A 22845-nucleotide genomic window follows, 5' to 3' on the forward strand; every position below is an offset into this window, starting at 1 on the left:
AGTTCTTTCCAGTGAGGGTAGTGAGGCACTGAACACATTGCCCAAGGAGCCTGTGAATGCTTCAACCCTGGAGGTGTTCAAGGCCAGGTTGGACAGAGCCTTGGGTGACATGGTTTAGTGTGTGGTGTCCCTGCTTATGGCAGAGGGGTTGGAACTAGATGATCTTAAGGTTCTTTCCAACCCTAACTATTCTATGATTCTTTGATTCTATAGTCAGTAGGTACGTGAACTGTCATTGAATATATCCAGTAAGTGATCACTCAGAAAATTAACTTCTTACATATCCAGTGTTGATTGGTGTCAGGGTCCGACTGGAGAAAACAGCAGTGTTGGACGCTGTTTCAGTTCGTGATCCCAAGAGTGAAATTAAGACGCAAACAAGGTCAGGTACTGTAATCGATTAGGTGGTTTACTGACAGAAGACAATTATTATAAAAAAGGGAAATTATTGTAATATAGGACAAATTGGAAAAAAGATAGAAAATGAAGGAATAATTCGGGGCGCAGAGAGAGAGAGTCACCACCGTGGATCCAGCGGTGTCCTGGGAATCCACTGTCAGAGGTGGTGGGAGTCCTTCAGGGTTCATAGTCGGTATCAGAGCAGAGTGTCCCCCAAGAGCCCGTAGTAGCCATCGGAGGTGGGTGTCCTCGTGGCAGTGTATTTCTGGAGTCATCCTCATGGCAATGGCTCCTTTTCGTGATTACCTTTTCCCCTTTCTATAATGAGTTGAGGGGAGCACCTCTGTTCTTGCTGTCATGTATTACATGTTCCTGGTGGTCCAGTTTCCCTGGTCTTGCAGCCAGCTCTTCAACTACAGGAGTCTGCAGCAATTCTTGGGGTGATGGGCAGCAATTCCTCACACCAATCCTCGAGATAATGGAAGGAAGAGTCTTATCTCAGCTCTTTCTCACTCATCCCTCAGGCAATGGATGGTGAAGTCCCAGTTCAGCTCCTCACACCCTTCTCCCCGGCAATGGGTATTGGAGTCTTACCTCAACTCCTCCCACCCATCTCTGAGACAATGGATTGGTGGAATTCCATCTCAGCTTCTCATACCAATCTTTGAGATAATGGACAGTGGAGTCTGATTTCAGATCAGTCTCTCACAATTGGCTGCTAGTCTTTACCTCTTACTTGGCTTTTGGTTAGTCATTTTGGTTTGTGATGGAGGACAACCATACGACCATCCTTTCTAGCTTTGCTTTGCTTTTTGTATGCAAGTGTTATTTATCATTATGTTGCTCTGGGTGGTGGTAACCAGGGGTTAGAAGAGTGGTTGCAGCAACAGAATCATGCACACTTCTGAAGGGGATATGCCTCCCTCTGCCTCCTTTTTACCAACTGTTATCACACATGCCTATTTTTCATCTGTATTTCTCTCTGCAAAATCAGATTTTAACTTCTTAGGCCGTACTTTTTCTCCCAGTACATCATGACCCAAAGGGTTACCTGACTTACAGGTGTATAAACATCAAAACAGTGGATTTGCAGAATTCCATAATACAAAAGCATACAAAGTCTTTATTTCCTATGTTTCCATATTACAGATTATTACAAATTACTTGTAATAAAATGAGTGTACTTACGATTAATAAAGCAAGTATATATGTATTCCAATGGGAGCAGCAATCAGTAGTAGCAGCAAGCATGTATTTCAATATTACAAGTTACCACAAAAGTATTGCTAGTAAAGCAGCAAATACATTTATGATCAATTAGCTCTATGTGTACCTACGTATATGTATTATTCAAGATAGTACCAGTACATGCTCACCAATCCACTCCCAGGAGTGGGGCCTTGAAATCAATGACAGATGAAGTCTCACTTCAAAGATGATTTGTGTTGCAGTCTGCAGTCAGCCAGGCATCCCCAGCAATGGTCTGTTAAGCTGCTGAGAGTTTATGAGGCACTGATAAACTTCATAGAACAGTTTGTGCAGGCAGCATTCTTTGTATATGTGTGTTTGTGTGAGTGAGACAGACAGACAGGGACAGATTAACTCTCCATTTTGGGTTAAAGGTCACATTTATATCGCATTTTTATACCTTATGTGGTGTAGGACAACACCACCTGGAGCAGCCGATGTTTCATATTCTCAGACCAGTTTTTATTTTTCCAGACTGTTTCTCTACTCTTCCAGCTAGAACAGTCAATAGCAATTACTGATTTCTACTTTCTTAGAATGTTTCCCCTCTTTTCCAAACTATTTCTCAGCTTTCTAGCTAATAAGTTGCTGTTACAGTTCATTGTTTTTGTGCTTATCAGTGGTATCTCAGGATGTCTCTGGTATTTAGGTACCCAGCTGCACTTCCCAAGGATGTTTCTGATTCCCAGGCCTAATTCCCAGCATAGCAGTTCCCAGGCTGGTAGGCATTCTCTCTGTGTCGTGGTTTAAGCCCAGCCGGCAACTTGGAACCACACAGCCGCTCGCTCACCTCCCCCCTCTTCCTTCCTCCCCCCGCTCCCGGAGGGATGGGGAGGAGAATCGAAGGAATGTAACTCCCACGAGTTGAGATAACAGCACTCCAGTAACTAAGGTATAATACAAACCACTACTGCTACCAATAATAATGATAAGAGGAATAACAAGGGGAGAGGACACAACCGCTCACCACCCGCTGACCGATACCCAGCCCGACCCAAGCAGTGATCTGGGCCTTCCGGGTAACTCCCCCCAGTTTATATACTGGGCATGACGTGCTGTGGTATGGAATACCCCTTTGGCCAGTTTGGGTCAGGTGTCCTGTCTCTGCTTCCTTCTGGCTTCCCCTCCTCCCTGGCAGAGCATGAGACTGAGAAAGTCCTTGGTCAGAGTAAACATTACTGAGCAACAACTAAAAACATCGGTGTTATCAGCATTGTTCCCAGACTGAAAGTCAAAACCACAGCACTGCACCAGCTACTAAGAAGGAGAAAAATGACTGATGTAGCTGAACCCAGGACACAAGTAAGAATGAAGGTTTAGGAGTGGCTTCTTAAAGACAACATTAATTTTATGACTGCTTCACTGAAGGAAGGGTTAAATACTTTTCTGTGTTCTTGTGTTTCTCCACTGCAGTTGTACTCTAATCTAACAGCATGCCAAGCTCTTGGAAATATGTGTGTGATGAACATGAACTCACTGAGTTATTCAAGTACTGATGCCTGTGGTTTATTTCAGTATATTTATATCAATACAGCAAGGCTGGGTGTTGCTCATTCAATAGCCTTCTGGTAAGTTGCCTTTTCCATAACTTTGGGTCTTTAACAGTATTTATAGAAATTATTATTCTAAATGTTCTTTGATGCAGAACATTATGTTTCTTCAGAGAAAACATTTTAATTATTTTCAGGAGGCATAATCTTCCATGGCTATATTACGGTGATCGGCCGGGATTAGCATCCCAAGTCCTTGAGGCAAATAAACAGTTTTAAAGGAACAGATAAGGTAGGTGTTGGGTAGTAGACATGGGGAAGGAGACGTTAGGAAGAGGACATAATCACATAAAGAGGTTTAGATTTGTTACACATGTGGCTCTACTGAAGGTAATTTTTAGGCAGTTCGTGTAGCAAAACTCAGTGTGAGATCTTAGGGAAGAGGAAGGCAATATTTATGTGAAAAATCTCTAGGTGAGATGATTTTGCTGACTTGCACTCATTCACTCACACATTTGCTTTGCTCATGCTCTCATACTCACATTCTCATAATGCCAAGATGTGCATTTAAATTAAAAAATATTATGGTTAAAAATAATAAATACGAATTAATAGAAATATTACTGTTACAAATCTCTACAAGCTGAGTTGTGTCAGAGACGGATTCAGTCTGTTACTCCAGCCTTTTCCTCGTCCTACAGTGAATTAGGTGGAAAAAAAGAAAACAAAAAGAGGTGAGGAAAAACAATCATTTCAATGTTAACAAAGGCAGGTATCCATCCCTTGGAGGGATGAACTGCTTAAGTAGCTTGTTAACTGGCACAGTTTTAAGAAGAAATAAAACAGTAAATCAAATAGTTAAGTGTTTTATTTTACAGATTAGTTGTAAAAATAGAATAACTGGAATGGTTTATTCAAGTTAAGCTAATCACAGCAAGTAAGTAGTGCTAGTGGTAACCTGTTTGTCAGTTACACCGCCAAATTTATCTTAAGTTTTCTTACTGTCTCAAAAATAAAATAATAAGGCTTTTTTTAGCCATATTCTAAAAGGTTGTGTTTTAAACTAAAGAATATTGCAATGCAGCAGTTGTTCTAACAACTAAAATACTTACTGTTCTTCCTAACACTGAAATTCCTGGAAGCGCTCAAGATCCCAGCGTGGTATACATTAGAAGTCTGCATAGATTTCTGATTAGTTTAGGGCATGTTTACCTGTGTAGACATTCCTTTGGAACTTTTTCCATGTCACCAGTGAAACTGAAGAAGAATGGTAAAGTGTGGGTTTTTTTAAAAAGTAAACCACCAAAAGCAAGATTAAAAAACAAAATCAAAGGGGAGAGAAAAATGCAGCATTGTGCTGAAAGTTTTAGGGAAGCATCAAACCATGAGACAACAGTCCCTAACATATTTATGTCCACTTTATGTCAGTTTCATTGTTTGTGTATCATTTTTCATCATCAGGATGTAAAGCTGCAATTTATTGCAGCCTCCTTTGATGCTGCAGGAAACTTTCATAAATGGCAAAGTTTGGAAGGAGGCATCTTACAGGTATGTTTGATTTAAATTATCTTTTGTTGATACCATAACATTCTGGTTGCCTTTAGACAAATTGAGACAAAAGCCAAGATTCTGGTTACTACACTAGTGACAGTTCATAACTGTAGAGCTAGATGAGGGAAAATAGCCCTTGATTCTTGCTCACAATGATTATCAAAAGTATATATTCAGCAACATTGCCTTCATCTATTGCACCATTATAAATTTGGCAGATTGGAAAGCTCTGAAAACCATCAGTAGTCCTTTAGAACTAACAATCTCTTTCTTCCATTCAGTATACAGTTACCCATGTATTATTACTTCTCTTTTTCTTGTGGAGAAAAGTGTATTTGTTAGCTCTCAGTCCACAGGTGTTTATAGATGATACTGAGTATGTCCCTGTTAGATGCTGTCACCTGTTTTCACAGATTATGGGCTTGCCAAGCAAATCAGTGGTTATGTCACTGTCAAAAGAGGTAGGAAAACTGATCTACCACCCCATTTTTTTTTTTTCAGTTCTCTTGGGATTTTTTGTTTGCTAATTTCCTTTGGGGTTTTTTATATAAAATGAACACTTTGGGCAGCATCTGCCTGCCTTTTTCATAACAAAGTTATAAAAATCTGCTGGGATACTTTACATAGAATAGTAAACACTGGCTAGAAAAGTCAAAGTACATACTTTACTCTCATTTCACTGGCGCACACACACATTGTGCTTCGGCAGTACCTGCTGTATAGATAGGGTGTGAAAAACGCAAATAAGCAAGTTAGAAGGTGCAGTAATAATTAGAGTAACAGCAGAAATTGGCAGCTGCAAACATGTTACAGAGAAGAATTTGTTTAGCAGTCCAGTGGCAATCTAGGCACTGTCAGTAATTCCCTAAGCAGGCAACAATAGGAACATTAGCAAGAACAATTGGAAATTGTCTGTCCTCTTTTCTAGGCTCTTCATGTCTCTCTTTGAGCATGTCACTTCAAATGCTCCAGTATCTACAGATGAGCAGCTGACATTCAGGATTTAGATAGTGGCTGCTGTTTCTTTTGTTACTGTCCCAGGATGAACTCTCCTGCATCTGCCTCTCAAATTTTAAAGAAAACTAGTGTCTGAGAAAAAAGATTACTAAGTCAGTTAGTGTGCATAGAAAACTACATATTCTGACATAGATTTTAAGGTTTCTTGGGACACATTAATTTCCTAAATGCAGGCCATTCAGTAGCTATCAAAAATCAATGGGAAATTAATAACTTTTCTGTTTAAGGGCTCTTTCGAAATAATAGATAGTGTGATGATAAGACATCGCAGTGCTGAAGCAATCTCAGTGCATAATTGTAGCAATTCACAGAATTTCAGTTGCACACTAGCAGAATTGTGATTATGTAAATTTTGACTTGATTTTCATTTGGAGAAAGTGGCTATGCCCTGCACTAAGTGCCCATTTAGGTAAAATTTGGCCCATTTTTCTGGGTTCTGCTTAGAATGACTTGTTCTTTGCAGCAAATTTAAAAGTTACATTGAAAAAGGGGAAAAAAAAACCTATTGGTTGTCGTGATAACTTTGGTCCTCTGAGAATGTCAGCTTAAGAGGAAAGGGGTAATATGAAGGTGGAATTCTTTTTTCATGTGATTTTTAGCTTTAGCAGAAGTCACTAATAAAGCTTTAGGCAGCACAGTGCATTGAACATTCAGTCCCCGGAAAGATTATTCTTGTCTGGTTGGATGCTGCTTCCACAGGTCTCAACTTCAGTGATGGAACTCAAAAACACTATGCAAGTATTTAAAAGCTAAAGCAGCATTTTAAGAACACCAATATTAGTACAATGAAGAATTGTGTTTAGTCTTCAAGATTAATCCCTCTCTTCTTAAAAAAAATTGACCAAAATGTCTTTTGTTTGAACTGTGAATACATAAACAGCTTGGGGTACCTGTAAATACTTTTCATGAAAGAAAATTATACCTTTGATTTAACCTAATTATAATTATGTTTTCTTCAGCTTTGTCCTGATACCCAAACTAAATTGAATGCAGCTTATGCATTTGGAACAACTTACCAACAAAGTGTAAGTAAGAGATAAAATGCTATTCTGCATTTTGGATTAAGGTTTTTTATACATCGTTGGTAATTCAGTGCATGTTGAAGGACCTCTGGACTTTAGCCATAAGCTGCAACGTAGATTTCTTCCTTGTGAAATTGTTGCTTATTTTAATTTCTTTATTATTGACTGAAATAAATGTAGTGTTTAAAAATTATTTGTGTACATCACAAAACTTGTTTACTGCATAAAATAATCAAAATTAATTGAACTGGCATTTGTATTAGTGAGCTTGTATATACTTAGATGCTAAATTCAACTAGCCACAGACATGGTTCTGACAGCCTGTGTGGGAAAGCTGCCCCAGTGATTGGTGACCCTCACTCACAGTGCAAAAATGTCTCCTGATGCTTAGAGGGAACTTCCTGTTTTGGTTGGTGCCCATTGCCTTGGGTCCTGTCGCTGGGCCCCACCAAAAAGAGCCTGGCCCTGTTTACTGCGCCCTCCCTTCTGGTGTTTGTACACATTGAGAAGTTCCCACCTGAGCCTTCTCATCTCCAGGCAGAACAGCCCTAGCTCTCCCAGCCTTTCTTCATAAGAGAGGTAGGTGCTCCAGTTGCTGCATCATCCTAGTGGCCTGTGCTGGACTCTTATCAAGTAGCTCCATTTCGCTCTTGTACTGGTTCTTGTACTTTCGCTCCTGTACTAGTGAGCCCACAACTCCAGTGTTCATACTTCTTGACTTCAGTGTTTATGCTGTTTCAAATTTTATGTCTGTGAAATTTGCTAGGAATTTTTTTCTAATGTGTTGAAAAATGTTAGCAGAGCTTCCTTCTCCACGTCAGCCATTCTAGTCATTCTGATAATTACCAAGGGGTTTGTACAAAAATTGTTAGGATTTTGTAATTGCTTGCAAGTAGCTGGAATGCCTTCTCTTGTGAAGAAGTGGGACAGATTCTGCAATGATTTTGTAGGGGAAGAATCCACAACTTGATAAAATCATTAAATGGCTAAAGTGGTATTTTTATTTTAATGTTTTTTTCTTACAGTGCAAAATTTCACTTTCCAAGATTTTATTGGATTTTGCTAATCCAGTTTTTTATGACCTATTCCTTGAATATAATGATGAGAATGGACAACAATATCTTTGGGACGTGCCAGTTTTAAATTTGAATCTTCAGTACAGTGAAATGTTTGTTAATCAAGGTAAGACTGTTGTAGTACATTTCTGTGAATTTAAATAGCTTTTGAATAACTTAAGATAGAAAGAATTTGTATTAAGTACTGTTAGTGAGTTGTCTTTAAAGATACCACAACACATCATAACTTGTTTCTGTTGTAAGAATTTAATATTTTGTAGGCAGGTTCTCATACTGTTAAGTGCAAACTTTGGTTGCAAACACCAGCGCAATCAATTGATTTCATTATGTATTTATTTAAGTTGAAAATAAATAGTATTGTCTCCTGGATACAGTTAGATGTATTATACAGTTACATGCGTGCTTTCTAGTAGATTTCATTCCCTTTGTGTGTTGAATTAGTTTCTTACATAATATGGGACTGTTATGTTTTTTTTAAAGGCAGTAATATGAACAACTGGCTTCTGACTCGTCGATTTTTTTTGGTGGATGCGCTAAGTGGAAAAGAAAATGATTTGGGAAAACTACCAAGAGTACTTCGGATTGCTAGCAAAATAACAATAAGGTGATTAGTTGCATATAATACATAGTACATGGAAAATACAGTAGATTTTGTGCAGTCTTAAAAGAAAGTTGGTTTATTATGTTGTTTCTAATCTGTCATGTGCTGCTTTTTCCATTGTATACTTGGAAGTAGCAAGAGTTTCCATAGGTTGTTCTGACAAGTGGGTTAGAAAACACAGCATTGACTTGTGGGGATTAAAATTACTGTGATGACTTTCCAGGTATGATGGATCGGTCTATGTATGCATAATGCAAGTTAGCAGGCATTCATTCATCTGGAAAGACCTGAAAGCTCCTGTTAATTCTTTTTCAACGTGTATGTTTCTGACTCTATACAAGGATACTCCTTCATACTCTGTATTGTTTTTTTACAAACCGTTGCATATTCTGTTGTACAATCCAGAATAGGCTCATAGTCCTTTAACTGAAATTGTGAGACTACCTGTTAGGGTCGTTACCGATGGTTAATCTCAGCTGGAATATGTTTTGGAAGAATCTTTTTTTCTCCTTCTTCATGTAACATTGTTCTCTAAGATGGCAGTCTTAAAAATTGAGATCTCCCTTTTTCTTCAGCTTTTCTTCACAACTTATTAGTTAAAACGATGGCTGAGTAGCACAGAGTATTGATCCATACAAGTAATCATATTGAAGATTAATTTAATGTACTAACCCCATTTGCTGAGAATTACATATTAAATTATTTAAAAAAATAAGGATTAGTTTATGTATCTTAGGAAAACACCCTCCTACCCCACCCCTTTGAAACAATCAACAGACACATAGGAAAGGTCATTCTGTAATGTTTTGAGAAAAGTTACCTTTTGGAATTTACTTCAGTTGTGGCTATTGTAATGTGAGCAGTAGGTAAAGATTGATTCAGGTATTTTCTTACAAATAAACAATCCTTCCCAGCTTTTTATATATTTAAGTCTGTGCCTTTGTACACTCCTGTTGCTTTTAAAATGTGAATTGCCATGTCACTGGGTTTGTAACTCTCATTTTATTGATCAGGTTGCTCTGTCCATTTAGTATTTTCCTATTAGTACAATTTCAGATAATACTTTCTAAGCAACTCATCCATTTTCAGTATTAAAAATAATACTCTGTTTATGTTGCTGCAGTATTCGTCTGGCATCCCGTAATCAGAGAGGAACTATCTACCCTCCTCTAATTACTATTGCTTACACAGATGTGCTTGTCGAAAACCCTGAAACCCAGAGTGTGATGGTGAGACCTTTGTGCTATCTTAATTGAACTGATTTATTAATCGCACTTTTCAAACCCAAGTCAAAAGAGGTCTTAGGTTACATAGATATTTAAGCTAAAGGGAGCAATTTTGGTGCTGCATGACAATTTCTGTTTCAGTCAAGCTGGAAAAAAATGGTGTCTGAGCTCTGTAGACCTCACTTTATGATTTTGCATATCGGTGTAGTTACGTTGAAGTTACTTTTACTCAATACCAGTGAAAGGGCAAGTGTCAAATCTTTGGTGTCTCCTTTCAGAAGGAAAAAAAACCCCACACATTTGGAAGGATTATAATTAGGTACAGCTAATAACTTGCAGGTAGCAGGCATCAATCCCCAGCATCACTGTTGGTAAAATCTGCACTAAGTATAGCAGAGCATATGCTAGTATAGTACTAAGCTTGGTGTTGTAGTACAATAGGTCAGATGTATACAGTAAAAGAAGATAGATGTTGTACTTCTGTAGTAGCCCTAGATGGGAATTCCCACCAACTCAAAGTGTGAAAACTGCCATTGTCTATAATGGTTGTAGCATTTCAGAATTTCTATGCATATTTACTTTTTGTATCTTAATATTCAGGTTTCCTTCTCAGTCAGTTATGAGATGAATCAGTCAGAGGCTCAGGTTCAGACTGATGTAAGTTGTGCTTCCCTTTAATTCATCAATATGATTTACTTATGTTTTGTGGTTTTTAAAAATATCTGCTGATAACTTTTCATTCTCTTCAGATCACGTTGGGTGTGTTGAGTGGGCTCGCAGTGTTATGGTCCCTTCTCAAGACTGCGGGCTGGAAGAGGCGTACAGGAAGCTCTATAATAGACTTGCAGGTATAAACAGCTGGCAACCTAAAAAGGGACACATCTTCCTTTTTTTAAGGAGACCTTTGCTATCATTCCCAGTGATAAAACTATTCTATTTCTTAAGGAAACTGAAATAATTTCTAGCCTAGCTGCATAGAAATGTGACCTGGAGTTAGGCTTACCTGAGGAAGTAGGTTTTTTGCTTTTTTTTTTTAATTTGAATTCTGATTTTGTCATTTAGGAAACACTTTTGCTAAAAATCAAGGTATTTACAGAACTATTCTGATCCGTTGAGTGGACTTAACTTTTCAGATTAATTCTTCTTTGAACAAAGACCAGCATGTAGGAGTTTCAGATACTGAATGTACCATGAATATATGACCACAGTAGAAAGTTTATTCAAGGCTTCTTTTCAGTAGAGTTTCCTGTAGTGTGAGCTGCATGACATTTTATGTAAATGTACGTATGCATTATTTGATCAGTTTTACAGATCTCTACAGTGTGTTTTTATAATTGCAGACAGTTTTGAAGTTCTTACTGTTTTATGCTGGAGACCTTGCCAACGTTTTCTTTATCATCACAGTGGGCACAGGGATTTATTGGCTTGTGTTTTTCAAAGTAAGTGTTTTTTCCAGATTTGGGGGCTATGAAAATCTATTAATATTGCATACATCTTTACAGAAGAATTAATTTTCTTTCTTTTTCCTTTCTTTTTTTTTTTTTAATTATTTTTCTGGTCAGACTATTGAGGCAAGTTCTATATCATATTCTGGTTTGTGTGCTTAAATTGTTGTGTTCTCGTGTTTCTTTTCCTTAGGATTCACTGTACTTGCAGTGTGCTCAATAGTTACTTCAAGAATATTACAAATTCCAAATGATTGCACATTAAATATTGATCTTTTTCTGCAAAATGTTACTAACTTTTAAGCACTTGGTATGTTGTCACTTATGCCATCCATTCTATTTTAATACAACTTCTCAATTATAGGGTCAGCAGTTTGTCTCTGTCCTTTTACCACTTCCATCTCAAGAAGAAGATTTTGTTACCTACATAGCATGTGCATTTAGTTTAAAGGTAAATACGGTTTTGCTCAGGCATTAAAGGCATTTCAACACACGCTTCTCTCTATTTTCAGTAGGCTTGTTTTTGAACATCTTGTAGAGTTCATTTTATTAGTATATAGATGTAAACAATTATTTTACTCTAAGAATTAAGTCATTTTCCCATAGAAATTTGTTTTGTGGAGTCTTTATATAGAAACAAATGTCTAAGGAAGATGATCTATGGAAAATTACTTTTTTGAGGATAAAGATGTAAAGAAACCCAAGTAATACTATATCAAGCAAGCGCTTTCTTTTAAAGCAGAACGTAAGTGCTGTCAATTCCTGATTAAAAGGAAGACATTAAAATAATTATGTTCAAACCTATTTATTGAATTCTGGAATTGGTATTCTGTCTCCATGGGATATACAAGTATTTTATTAATTATAGGTATTATATTGCATTGGAATTCATAATACAGGTTAATAGGTTATGGGGAAATACTTAGTCTTTTTCTTTTTTTAATTTGTTACTTTGCTGTATTTTCTTTAGAATTTTTGGTGTCATCATATGACCGTTATTCCCAGCTTCTACATTAAAAAAAAAATTTAAAAAATCACAAGTTGGTTCCAAAGTTGCATTTTCAAGTATATTGCTTGTTATGTTTAATGATTGACTTGTGCAATGACTGTTTCTTCATCTTTGTCTATATGCTTTTGCTGTCCTTACTTGTTGTATTTCTCCTTTTTCTTTCTTAGGCTCTGCAATTCTTACAACTGCTGGTTTCACAGCTTACTATAGATATTTTCTTTATTGACTGGGAAAGACCTAAGAGCAGAGTTGTTAAAGGAGTTGAAGGTAACTCAGACTTTGCTTGTTTGGATAACCAGCTTTGGTTAAGTTCAGATATAATATCAGCTATTAAATTTCAGAGCTTGATTGTATGTATTCTTTTTAGGTGAAGGTGTTATTAAAAGTGCTGCTGCACCTGTGAGCATATGGAGGACCTATTTTGTAGCAAATGAATGGAATGAAATTCAGACAGTGAGGAAGATAAATCCTGTCTTTCAAGTGTTTGCAGTTCTTTTCTTTCTGGAGGTATTGTTATTACTAGTATTATTGTTATTAAGTTTTTACAATTCACAATCAGAGTGTAATATAAGGGTCTGATTTTTAACTCTTGCACTCTCTGGGTAACCTTCAAGTTCCCCTGAAAACATGTAACTTAGTAAAATAATTATTTTAATACATTTTAAAATCTGTATGTATAGGTCATTGCAACATTTTATTAAGGAACACTTGGGGGGAAAAAAACCAACCCACCCATTAATTAGCTTAGAGACCTCTGTTACTTTTGTTTGGGTTTTTTTTAAGGTAATGAGTTACTCTAAATGGCTTAAGAGACTGATAAATCTGTGTACACACTCAATTCTTTATTTGCTTACTGGCTCTCTCCTGCAATAGTCAACAGCTTTATTTCAAGTTATATATTTATCTGAACTATAGTGACCTTTCGTAGAGCAGGAAATGAAATGTGCCAGTTCTTTTCCTGATGGCATAACACAAGGAAGTATGCCTTCAGTTACAGCTTAAGGATAGATGAAAAATTGTGCTTTAGCTTTTCAAAAACATATTGGTTTGTTTCTTCTGCAGTTTGGGAAGTACTATTACTTTGGGAAGTACTCTTAAAGCATGTGGCATATAGTTGTTTATGTTAGGTTCTTTTACATATTTCTAATACATTTTTATATTTCTTTTTTTAATTGCCTATTTTTCTTTATAATTAAATATGGTAAATACACCCAAGCTTTCCTCAGTTACTACATCAGTAGTTTTGCTGCTGGTAAACACAGGCCAGGACCATCTTAGGTGCCACGTTACAAGGAAAGAATGAGAAAAAAAAGAGCATGTATTCCCCAAACTAATCTCATATTTCTCTGTGTAAGCTGCTGGTATTACCAGAAGGGAGAGGCTACTTTCAGTACAGAGAGATTAACATCTTACTCTATAACTCCTCTGGAGAACCCCTTTCTTGCCACTGATGGTGGAGAAGGTCATGAAAGATCTTTAAATAGGGTAAATCAGTGTTTATGGAAACCTCAGATAATCTTTATAACTTTCATTGCCATGCTGAAGATTGGAGCTGTTTCCAGAGAAGTATAAAGCACAGGAGTAGATATAGCAATCAGCTGGTCACTACAGGAGGGAACTTCTGTAATGCTCAAAGCCTGTCTTCTTGGGTTAGCAGTTTTAATAAAGTGACTGTTCCATTCTCATTAATCATTTTGACAGGCTGTACGGTAGTAGAAAACAAGCCAGGAAAAGTAATAATTGGAGGAAGCTGGAAAGCATAGAAGAAGGAGTCTCCCTCCCCACAGGCCTCATGTCTGGCACCAAAGCAGTCACTGTTTGGCACTATCACGGGGGCAGTGCTGACCACGTGGTTGGTGCAGGTAGCACTCTGGCAGCAGAATGGAGCTTTTCAATACTGTACTGGGTCTGGCCAGGGTGGAGTTAATTTTCTTCATAGCAGTCCATAGGATGCTGTGGCTAAAACAGGGCCAACACACTAATGTACTGGCTATTGCTGAACAGTGCTTGCACAGCACCGAGGTCCCCAAGGAACAGGCTGAGGCTGTGCAAGAGGCTGGGAAGAGACCACAGCCAGCATCCCAACTGACCAAAACAGTGTTCCATACCATATACCATCATGCTCAGCAGTAAAAATAGAGGAGAGGGATTTTCTGGGGACTGGCTGAGCACCAGTCTACTTGTCAGAGATACTGATAGAGCCTTTGCATCGCTTGTTGTGGAAGCGTTTTTCACCTTCTTCTTCCCTTTTCCTTGCTTCTTAAACTTCTTTATCTTGACCCACAAGTTTTCTTGCTTTTCTTTTTCCTGTTCCCAGTCCCACTGTGGTGGGGATGAACCCACCACAAATACGTTTCTGTGTAGCTGTGGTTCTGGAAAAATTTTCATGTATTTTTTACCTCTTAAGTCTTCCAAGACATGGTGTTTCTCTTCTCTATTTTATTTGGGAACTTCCTCTAGATTGTTTGTTTAAAATAGATTCAGCCATAAAGGCAGTGGACGGAAATACATTTCTGTTCAACAAAACAACAAAAAATCAGTTTCTCACGGTTGCAAAACAGACTAAAAAATTTGTTTGAACACTGGAATATACAGGACCAAAAAGCTGAAATTTGGGAGAAATAATATCCCTGTGCAGTCCAACAATAGAATCTTTTGAAGTTTTTCAGTAAACATCAATGTTGAGTTCTCATGAGACTTAGGTGCGTATGTTTTTGATTTTATGTATCAACACATATAGGTACAGTTATGTTTTTAATTATGTTTCTCAGTAATAGCACTGGATCACACGGTTGGGCTGTACATAGTGAACATGCTACTATTCCCAGGTCCATTTTTCCTAATTTTTAATTCATACTTCCTGTTATAATGGAACAGTGTCATAATTAATACTACTTGTTGCCTCATGTTGTTACGTTGGCCTTCTTAATCTCTCCAGGTGGTGGGATTTTCAAACCTGGCTTTAATGGATTCTTCTTCCAGTCTTGCAAGAAGCAGTGAGAGTTACATAGCTCCTTGGAGCCGCGTTTTAAGATTTGGTGTGTCTGCTGCAGTCTGGTTAGCCATTGCTGGCCTACAGGTATGGGAAACACACACATACTGAAATGTCATTTCCAGCTGGATCTTGGAAGCTAGAATGTATCACTAGGCCCTCCATACTAAGTGTCATAGCACTGGGTATATTCTAAACTGTTTTGCCTGATCTAGGCTTTTAGCTGCTTTAGCATGGGACACCCCTAGAACTCAAAATGCATCTTCTGAGCTATGAGGTATCATAGTTTGTAGCTAGAATTTTAACCCTCTCAAAGATGTGAATTTATGCAATTACTTTGGTTTGTTTTAAACAACTTTGGAGCATCCTGCTCATGGCAGGGGGGTTGGAACTAGATGACCTTAAGGTCCTTTCCAACCCAAACCATTCTATGATCTCCAAGTTCAAAATGAAAAGCAGATTATTGCTACAATTTTACTTCTTAGAGGAAAGATATCAAACCCATTTCATAGACTCTATTGGCACTAGTGGCCATTACAGAAGTCTGTAATCTGTGGGTGTTAAACTGTGAAGTCAAATCTGATGAACTAACAAAAGAAAATTTGGTTGATTTATTTCAGATTATATTTTTTTCTGTGTGTTATGAGAGATTTGTTGAAGATAAGATAAGCCAATTTGTTGATTTGTGTTGCGTGAGCAATGTAAGTATTTCTTTGTCTCATTTGTACAGTGGCATTTTTGATAGAATAATACATAAGGTAGTTTCAAGAACATTAAATAGTATTTATTAATTTAATTAAATCAGAGATTGCAAGCTAACAGCCAAAGTAAATGCTTGTTTCAGCTAACTATTGCTGCAATCTACAAGAAGATTTCAGTTGAACTTTAAATGGAAAAAGTTCCAGAGAACTATAGGTATCAGTATGTTCTTCTAGATGTGTGATTTTTAGGTTGTTCATGAAGTTAAGTTGGTTACATATGCTCATACAGAATTTATAAGTAACAAGTCATGACAGAATTTGCTGCCCTTCTGTCCACTGGTTTGCATTTTAGTACTTTTCTTTTATAGGCACATCTGTCTTGGTATTATTTGATATCAGTTTCTGCTCCTATCTTGTGGTTGTCCCTCAAGAGCTGAACCTCACGGTTGTCCCTCTTGGACATTTACCACCTTTTCCATGCATTTTCACTTAAACACATATGAACTACTTTCCTTTCTCTAGTTTTAATACGGGTGTTGAAGCTTTGCATTGCAGGAATTCCTCTTTAACCAAGGAAGGGTGCAGTCAGAACAGGTTGGATTGGCTCATTTGTACAGAACTTTTTAAAAATACAGAGATTAACCCCTTTTATCAGTCTCTCCAGCCTTGGTTATTCCTCTTCTGCATAGCACCCACATAATGCATGGGTTGTCAAGAGAGTTAATTTTGGGGTTTATATGATATATATAAACATTCTATCATACTGAATAAAATTCCATTAAATACAGTCTCCTAGGAGCTCAACTGGCATCTTACATATGTATTATGTATCATAGATATAATTTTTGAATCAAATAAAAGCTAATAACTTTGCTTTAATTTTTTGGGCTCTGTGGAATTAAGTACTGATCCTTGTTGATAAACTAAACTTGAAGCTGGTGTGTGTTTCTAGTTAAACATAGATAAAACTAATCAGTAGAAGAATTATTAAATCTTTTTCTGCCATATTATTTTGGTACCTGCCTACTTGGTACTTGTAGAAGGTCTTGCTGGTCTCCACTGGGAATTCAAACATTTGAAAATAAAATTATAATTTTTAATTAAACTATACTTCTTTTCCCCCATCTCTTTTAGATTTCAGTGTTTCTCTTGTCACACAGCTGCTTTGGTTATTATATCCATGGTCGCTCTGTGCATGGACATGCAGATACCAATATGGAAGAAATGAATAGGAACCTAAAGAGAGAAGCAGTAAGTAAAAGTACTGAAGTTTACACCTGCTCTAATTATTTATTTTATAAAAATCCCCCACACCTTTGCATTCTGATACTTAAAAGATACCACCTATTGGTGTGTATATGTAAGACTCAATAGTTCTTTAAACTAGCTCTTTACTATCTCTTCTTCTCTGATACTTCTTCATATTTCATAGATAGATAATTTCTGTTTATCTAAAAAGCCTTTCATCTTCTAAAAATTTAAGAACCTTCTTCTTGATATTGAAACTTTTCATAAGCATGCAGCTTTCCTAATAAAGAAACATTAACTCTTGCAAGAAATTCTTTTTTTCCATCTTTTATCTTATGGTGATATAACTTACTCTGTACAGAAATTAATTTTAATAAGTATTTTTTCTAGTTTTTCATATGTTGTACCTTTGCTGTGAGGTCAAGCAAATGTAAAATGGCTCATACAAGATTGGAGCAGTTTGCATTAAATTTCATGACATCTTGCATCTTTGTAGGGACAAGTAGGAAGAAAGTACCTTACACAAAGGATATTGCTATTTCAGTAATAAATGGACAGAAAAAAACATAACCATGCGAAAATTAAATTTTAAACATTGAAATATACAGGAATCTCTTTAATAATATAATTTTTATAGGTGTTTCCCTGTAATTTTTCTCCTAACTGCTTAATTCAATATAATTTTGGAAAAGAAGGTTTTTCCCTGTGGAGATATCTAATTTTCTGTTTTCTTGCGGGGGTTGAAATTTATTAAATGTGACTTGAAATGCATATGGAAAAAGTCATGAATCCAAAGCACAGAAAAGGCAGGACAAGTATGGAATAAATGATAAATATAAAAGAAAAGGCTTCAGAGTGAATGACAAAAGATGTATTAGAAGGTAATGAACTGCACACATGTGAAAAGGGGAATATGAGTTTGTGACAGCAGGGGTCAGGATTTCATGTCCTAAGAAAATACGGCTCAAATAGAACCGAGACTGCAGTCGATTCAGTGTGTACTTGAAAGAGAGGAAATGAAAAGGTTTTGATTTTTGAGGGTCTATGAATGACACAAATAATGTTTTAGTAATTTACAATTGCTTTAATTGTATAGGAAAATCTGTGTAGTCAGAGAGGTTTGTTACCAAACACAGATGGCCAGACATTTCAGATGTCCATTTCAAGAAAAATGCGACTGCACTATGACAGGATTCATGAAACCCTAACAAGAGTAAGTGAGATACTTGTGTTTTCTAAATGTTATTTAAAATATGTAATTTTTCTACTGAAGTCACGGACATGTTGTATTTCAGAGACGTGGTCCTGCTAGACTTTTGGACTCATCTGCAAATACTTTCGAACAAAGCACAAGGGCATACAACACCATGAACAAATTTCTCAGTTCTTTTATTAATCACGTATGTATTTTGACACTTCTATATTAAGGAAAAAGACTAAATATTGTAAATCTGAAAGACTGAAATTTCTCTTTAAGCATATGTGCTTAAGGACTTGTTGTTAAGGACTGGAACAGTGCTTCATTCAAAAGAAATAATTGGAGTACTGTGCAACAGTACAGTCTGTTATTAAAAATGATAAATCCTTTTTTGTTATGTACTTATTTTTGTCTTTGAATAGACCAGTGCTTTTTTCCCTCAGAAAATGAAACTGTACTTCACTTTGTAACAAGTACGTTTTCTTTGAAGTCATTCAACAGCAAGTATTGTTTTTCTTTTTTTTTATAGGCTCATAAAGAAATGGATTACATTGTTAAAGATAAATTGCTGTTTGAGCGGATTCTTGGCATGGAGTTCATGGAACCAATAGAGAAGAGTCTTTTTTACAGTGGTAAACAGATTTGTGACTCAGTATCTGTACTGTTTTAAGTATGTAGGCTTCTGTGTAGACTTCTTTCCCAGGATTTACAATATGAACTGGACTTTGCAGCAGGAGGGGTCATTAAATGATCGCTTGTAAGGGAGGGACTGAAGAGAAGTTCTCCACGTTACGGAAACCCTATTTATATTTAGTAGCTTAACTGCAATGACTTCTTTTAGGCAGCTAAAAAGATAAGCTGTAGAGATGGGCACATGTTTATGAAGTGCTCCTTTTGACTTGCTATCTGGATCCAACATGCACCTTGTAAATGGCAAGAAGACCCACAATATTTAAATAGCTTCATGATATTTCTTAATATCTAGTATCAAATTTCTTATGAAACAACCAAAAGTACAGAAGAGGATATTGATCACAGTGAAGACGTTTTAATGGAATACTTGATGTCAATAGACCACTCATCTTTGCAGACTCCACTAAGTATTTGAGTTCTTGAATATTTTATTTCGAAGCTTTTAAGTATTGCCAATGCTTACAGCAAAAATTAGTATTCCAGCAGAAACAGGGATGACACCAGTTCTGATTCTGGTCCCTCGAGCTATGCAAAATCAGTCACACCTGGGTTCTCCAATGCAACATCCTGAATCCCAGCCCCATGCTAAACCTAGCCGTAAGGATTGCCAAGTGACCAGTACATGTGTTAAAAATAGCTTTAGTGAAAGTTCTTGACCATATCTCAACCTTCAACCTAGGTTCCTAAATCAGAACCCCTGGAAGATTGATGCTGTGGAACACCAAGGCTCTAAAAACCTTAACTTATTAATAATTACTGCCAGGTGACCAGTACCTGCGTGACTGGAATCGCCATCCAGTGTTAGGTCCTCCACTTCCTCAACTTCCTTCAGGTTCTGAAACCCAGAATCCTGGTCTTCTGTTAACAAACAGATGTGGTCTGGGGACCAGTATCCACACCACAGTGAAATAGGAGCTGTAAACTCAGGCCTGATACCAGTCTGCTTCCTCTGTTCCTGAGCTGTGAGCTGTACAGAAGCCATCAGAAATTATCTTTGAAAACCTCAGTTCAGACCCTGGTTCTACCCCTAACCATAAATATGGCCATCACCTGCATGAAAACTAAACATTAGCTAGTGATCTAAGATGATGCAAGCCTTCATTTTGAGACCCTCAAGTACGTGGCTCTCCTGCCTCACTGTTATTTAGAATTTATAAATTCTAAACCTATCAGAACTGTAATCCAATTCATAGGTATTACCAGATAACTATTATACATCCTAAATATGTCATTATTCTTAAATAACAGCATCTGCAGATTACATCACTGAGCTGTGCAGAGCTTTTCTTGCTTTATGACCCTGGAGCTGCAAAAGCTGAAGCCTAATTTGAATCTCAAACCTTGCTGCATAACCAGTAATGCAGCACATGCTTTCCAACTAGCCATGGTTGTCATCTGGTATTTTTGGTCAGTTTGGTTGTCTGAGCTGTATCTAATTCACTAATGGCTTGGGCTCTCCTTCCCTGTCATAGTAAAACACTATCTTTAGTAATAAATGTTGCCAGATGGCCAGTATCTGCCTTGTAACTAGGACTTGCTTCAGCCTCAGTCGCTGATTCCACATCTTGCAAAATCATAGAAAAGGCTGGGTTGGAAGGGATGTCTAAAGGTCACCAAGTCCAGGCCTCTACAGTGAGTAGGGACATCTACAACTAGATCAGGTTGCTCAGAGCCCCTGAGCTTGAATGTTTCCAGAGATGGGTCATCTACCACGTCTCTGGGCAATCTGTGCCAGGATTTCACCACCCTCATTGTAAAAACAAATTCTTCCTTATTTCTGGTCTAAATCTCCTCTCTTTCAGTTTAAAACCATTACCCCTTGTCCTATTACTATAGGCCCCCTTAGACTGTCCCCATCTTTTGTATAAGCTCCCTTTAGGCACTGGAAGCTACTCTAAGGTCTCTCTGGAGCCTTCTCTTCTCCAGGCTAAGCAAGCCAAACTCTCTCAGCCTTTCCTGATAGGAGAGGTGCTCCAGCCCTCTGATCATTTCTGTGGCCCTCTTCTGGACCTGCTCCAACAGCTCTGTATCTTTCCTGTGCTAAGGGCGCCAGAGCTGGATGCAGTTACTCCAGGTGGGGTCTCACCAGAGCAGAGGGGCAGAATCACCTACTTTGACCTGCTGGTCATGCTCCTTTGGATGCAGCCCAGGATATGGTTTCCTTTATCAGTCATTCTAAAACCCTGTTCTAAACCCCAGGTCTCCTCAGCCATAAATATTGTCAGGTATGCAATGTCTGAGTTAGAATTAAGTGTATAAGCACGATGTGATGTCTCCAAATTGTGCATTAGTCAACAAAGCTTTGGTCTTTTGACTGCCATTGTTTCAAAGTTTGTAATCATAAACATTGATATAAATATATTGTTTGATGGTTTAGACTGCCACAGTTCCCAGAGTTCTAAATACAGATCAGGATTTCATGGCAGTACATATACAGTTTATAATAAAAATATGCAGTTTCCAATAAAACTTGCACTAGACATTTTTCTGAAAATTTAAGGGAGAAGAGTTCCTTTCTCTTTTGAAAGTGGTGATTTTTGATAGAGGAGTGGGTGAGGGGTCTAGACTACTTTGGCTATGAAAAAGGCCCATTTTTCTGTGAAACTGTTAATCAGTGAACAAAGGTAATGTCAAGCTCTGAAGTAAGGCTTCAAGCATATGTTTTTCTTCTTCTGTTGAGTAGGGGACAGAGTTAACACTTGCTAAAAATTTCAGTGACAAGGAAGTTACATCTGCTGCTTCTTGTTCAAAGCAGCCTTTTCTAAACAACCCAGCTGAGATTTCATGAGAGAATAAAGTTGCATGTGTCACTTCTGTGTTCCGTCAGTATGAAGCCATTTGATAAGTGAAAGGGTTCTAATTATTTTGCTTAAATAGACTGACATAACTACCATAGAGTGCCACAACTAATTTTCACTCTGACTTTCCTGTTTTCTTACCAGCTTTCTCAGTGTGCTGATGAACTCCACCAACTTGCACTTCACAGAAGTAATATTTTTTCCACAATTATCTTCTTTCTCCAGATGAAGGACAGTCTTTCAGTGATGTTCTCTATTACGGCAATGAGACAACGCTGCTCATCTTTGACATCCTGTTTTTCTCCGTTGTGGATCTGGCTTCCCAAAGTTTTGTTTTAGCAGCTATTCTAACATATTTGCAACAAGAGGTAAATCTCAATTTAAGAACAAAGTCATATTTTAAAACCCTGAGTTAGTGTAGAAGTTTATACAGTTATCTACATAATTAAAGCAGTAAGTCAGCAGAGTGCGGTGACAGAGGACTAGACTGAGAGCTTATAAAATAGTTCTTTTTATGTGATTTTTTGTCAGAAAGGCTTGTGAGAAATTACTTTTATTCATATGCCTGTCATGAATAATGAGGCTACAAATAACTTTCAATAGAAAACACAAATATCTGTTGAGATTAATCACACATAATTTTATCATATTTCAGGGTGGATAGAGATTCAAAAATGTTTCAAAAACACTGAAAGGAGTTAAGCACCTAATTCACTCATGTTATTTACAATTTAAAGATAATATGAAGTTACTACTTTGTGTTAGTTACTGAAACCTTCTGGTTTAAGTATTTCTTCATTAATACATTTTTTCTAAAATGTTCTTAGATATTTAGGTTTATTCGTAGTACACTTGGGCAGAAGAATTTGGCATCCAAAACCCTCGTGGATGAAAGATTTCTCATTTAATTAAGAAGATGGAGAACTTTGTTGAGGAGTTCATGGTGGAAGTTACGTCCATGACCAAAGCATCTCTGACCTGCAGATTAATTGTAGTGCACTTTTCAATAATAGTAGTGTAATGCTTTTGAAAAGGAACATTTTTTATATTGTGTGCTCTTAAGCTTTATTTTTGTGTATTTACAAATATTTTTTGAATTTGTGAACAGTAAGCCGTAGGCCATTAAAAGGA

The 22845-nt window shown here is 37.2% G+C and overlaps 1 protein-coding gene across 1 annotated transcript; it reads left to right on the forward strand.

Annotated features, from left to right (window-relative positions):
• Positions 1-3060: 3060 nt before the first annotated feature.
• On the forward strand, positions 3061-22622 carry TMEM67 (transmembrane protein 67; the record flags this gene model as incomplete). The annotated part of the gene is given in 22 exon segments (XM_010011112.1): positions 3061-3215; positions 3335-3406; positions 3408-3429; positions 4599-4685; positions 6665-6730; positions 7753-7909; positions 8284-8407; positions 9528-9633; positions 10231-10287; positions 10380-10478; positions 10971-11069; positions 11440-11526; positions 12252-12351; positions 12452-12591; positions 15023-15163; positions 15697-15777; positions 16912-17028; positions 18122-18238; positions 18321-18425; positions 18753-18855; positions 21940-22082; positions 22542-22622. Coding segments are annotated over 22 exon segments (2259 nt in total), but the record flags the coding sequence as incomplete, so codon positions are not given.
• Between the last annotated feature and the right edge of the window lie 223 nt (positions 22623-22845).

The sequence above is a fragment of the Nestor notabilis genome, unplaced genomic scaffold (genome assembly GCF_000696875.1).
Source record: "Nestor notabilis isolate BGI_N333 unplaced genomic scaffold, ASM69687v1 scaffold3493, whole genome shotgun sequence".
Taxonomy (NCBI): Eukaryota; Metazoa; Chordata; class Aves; order Psittaciformes; family Psittacidae; genus Nestor; species Nestor notabilis.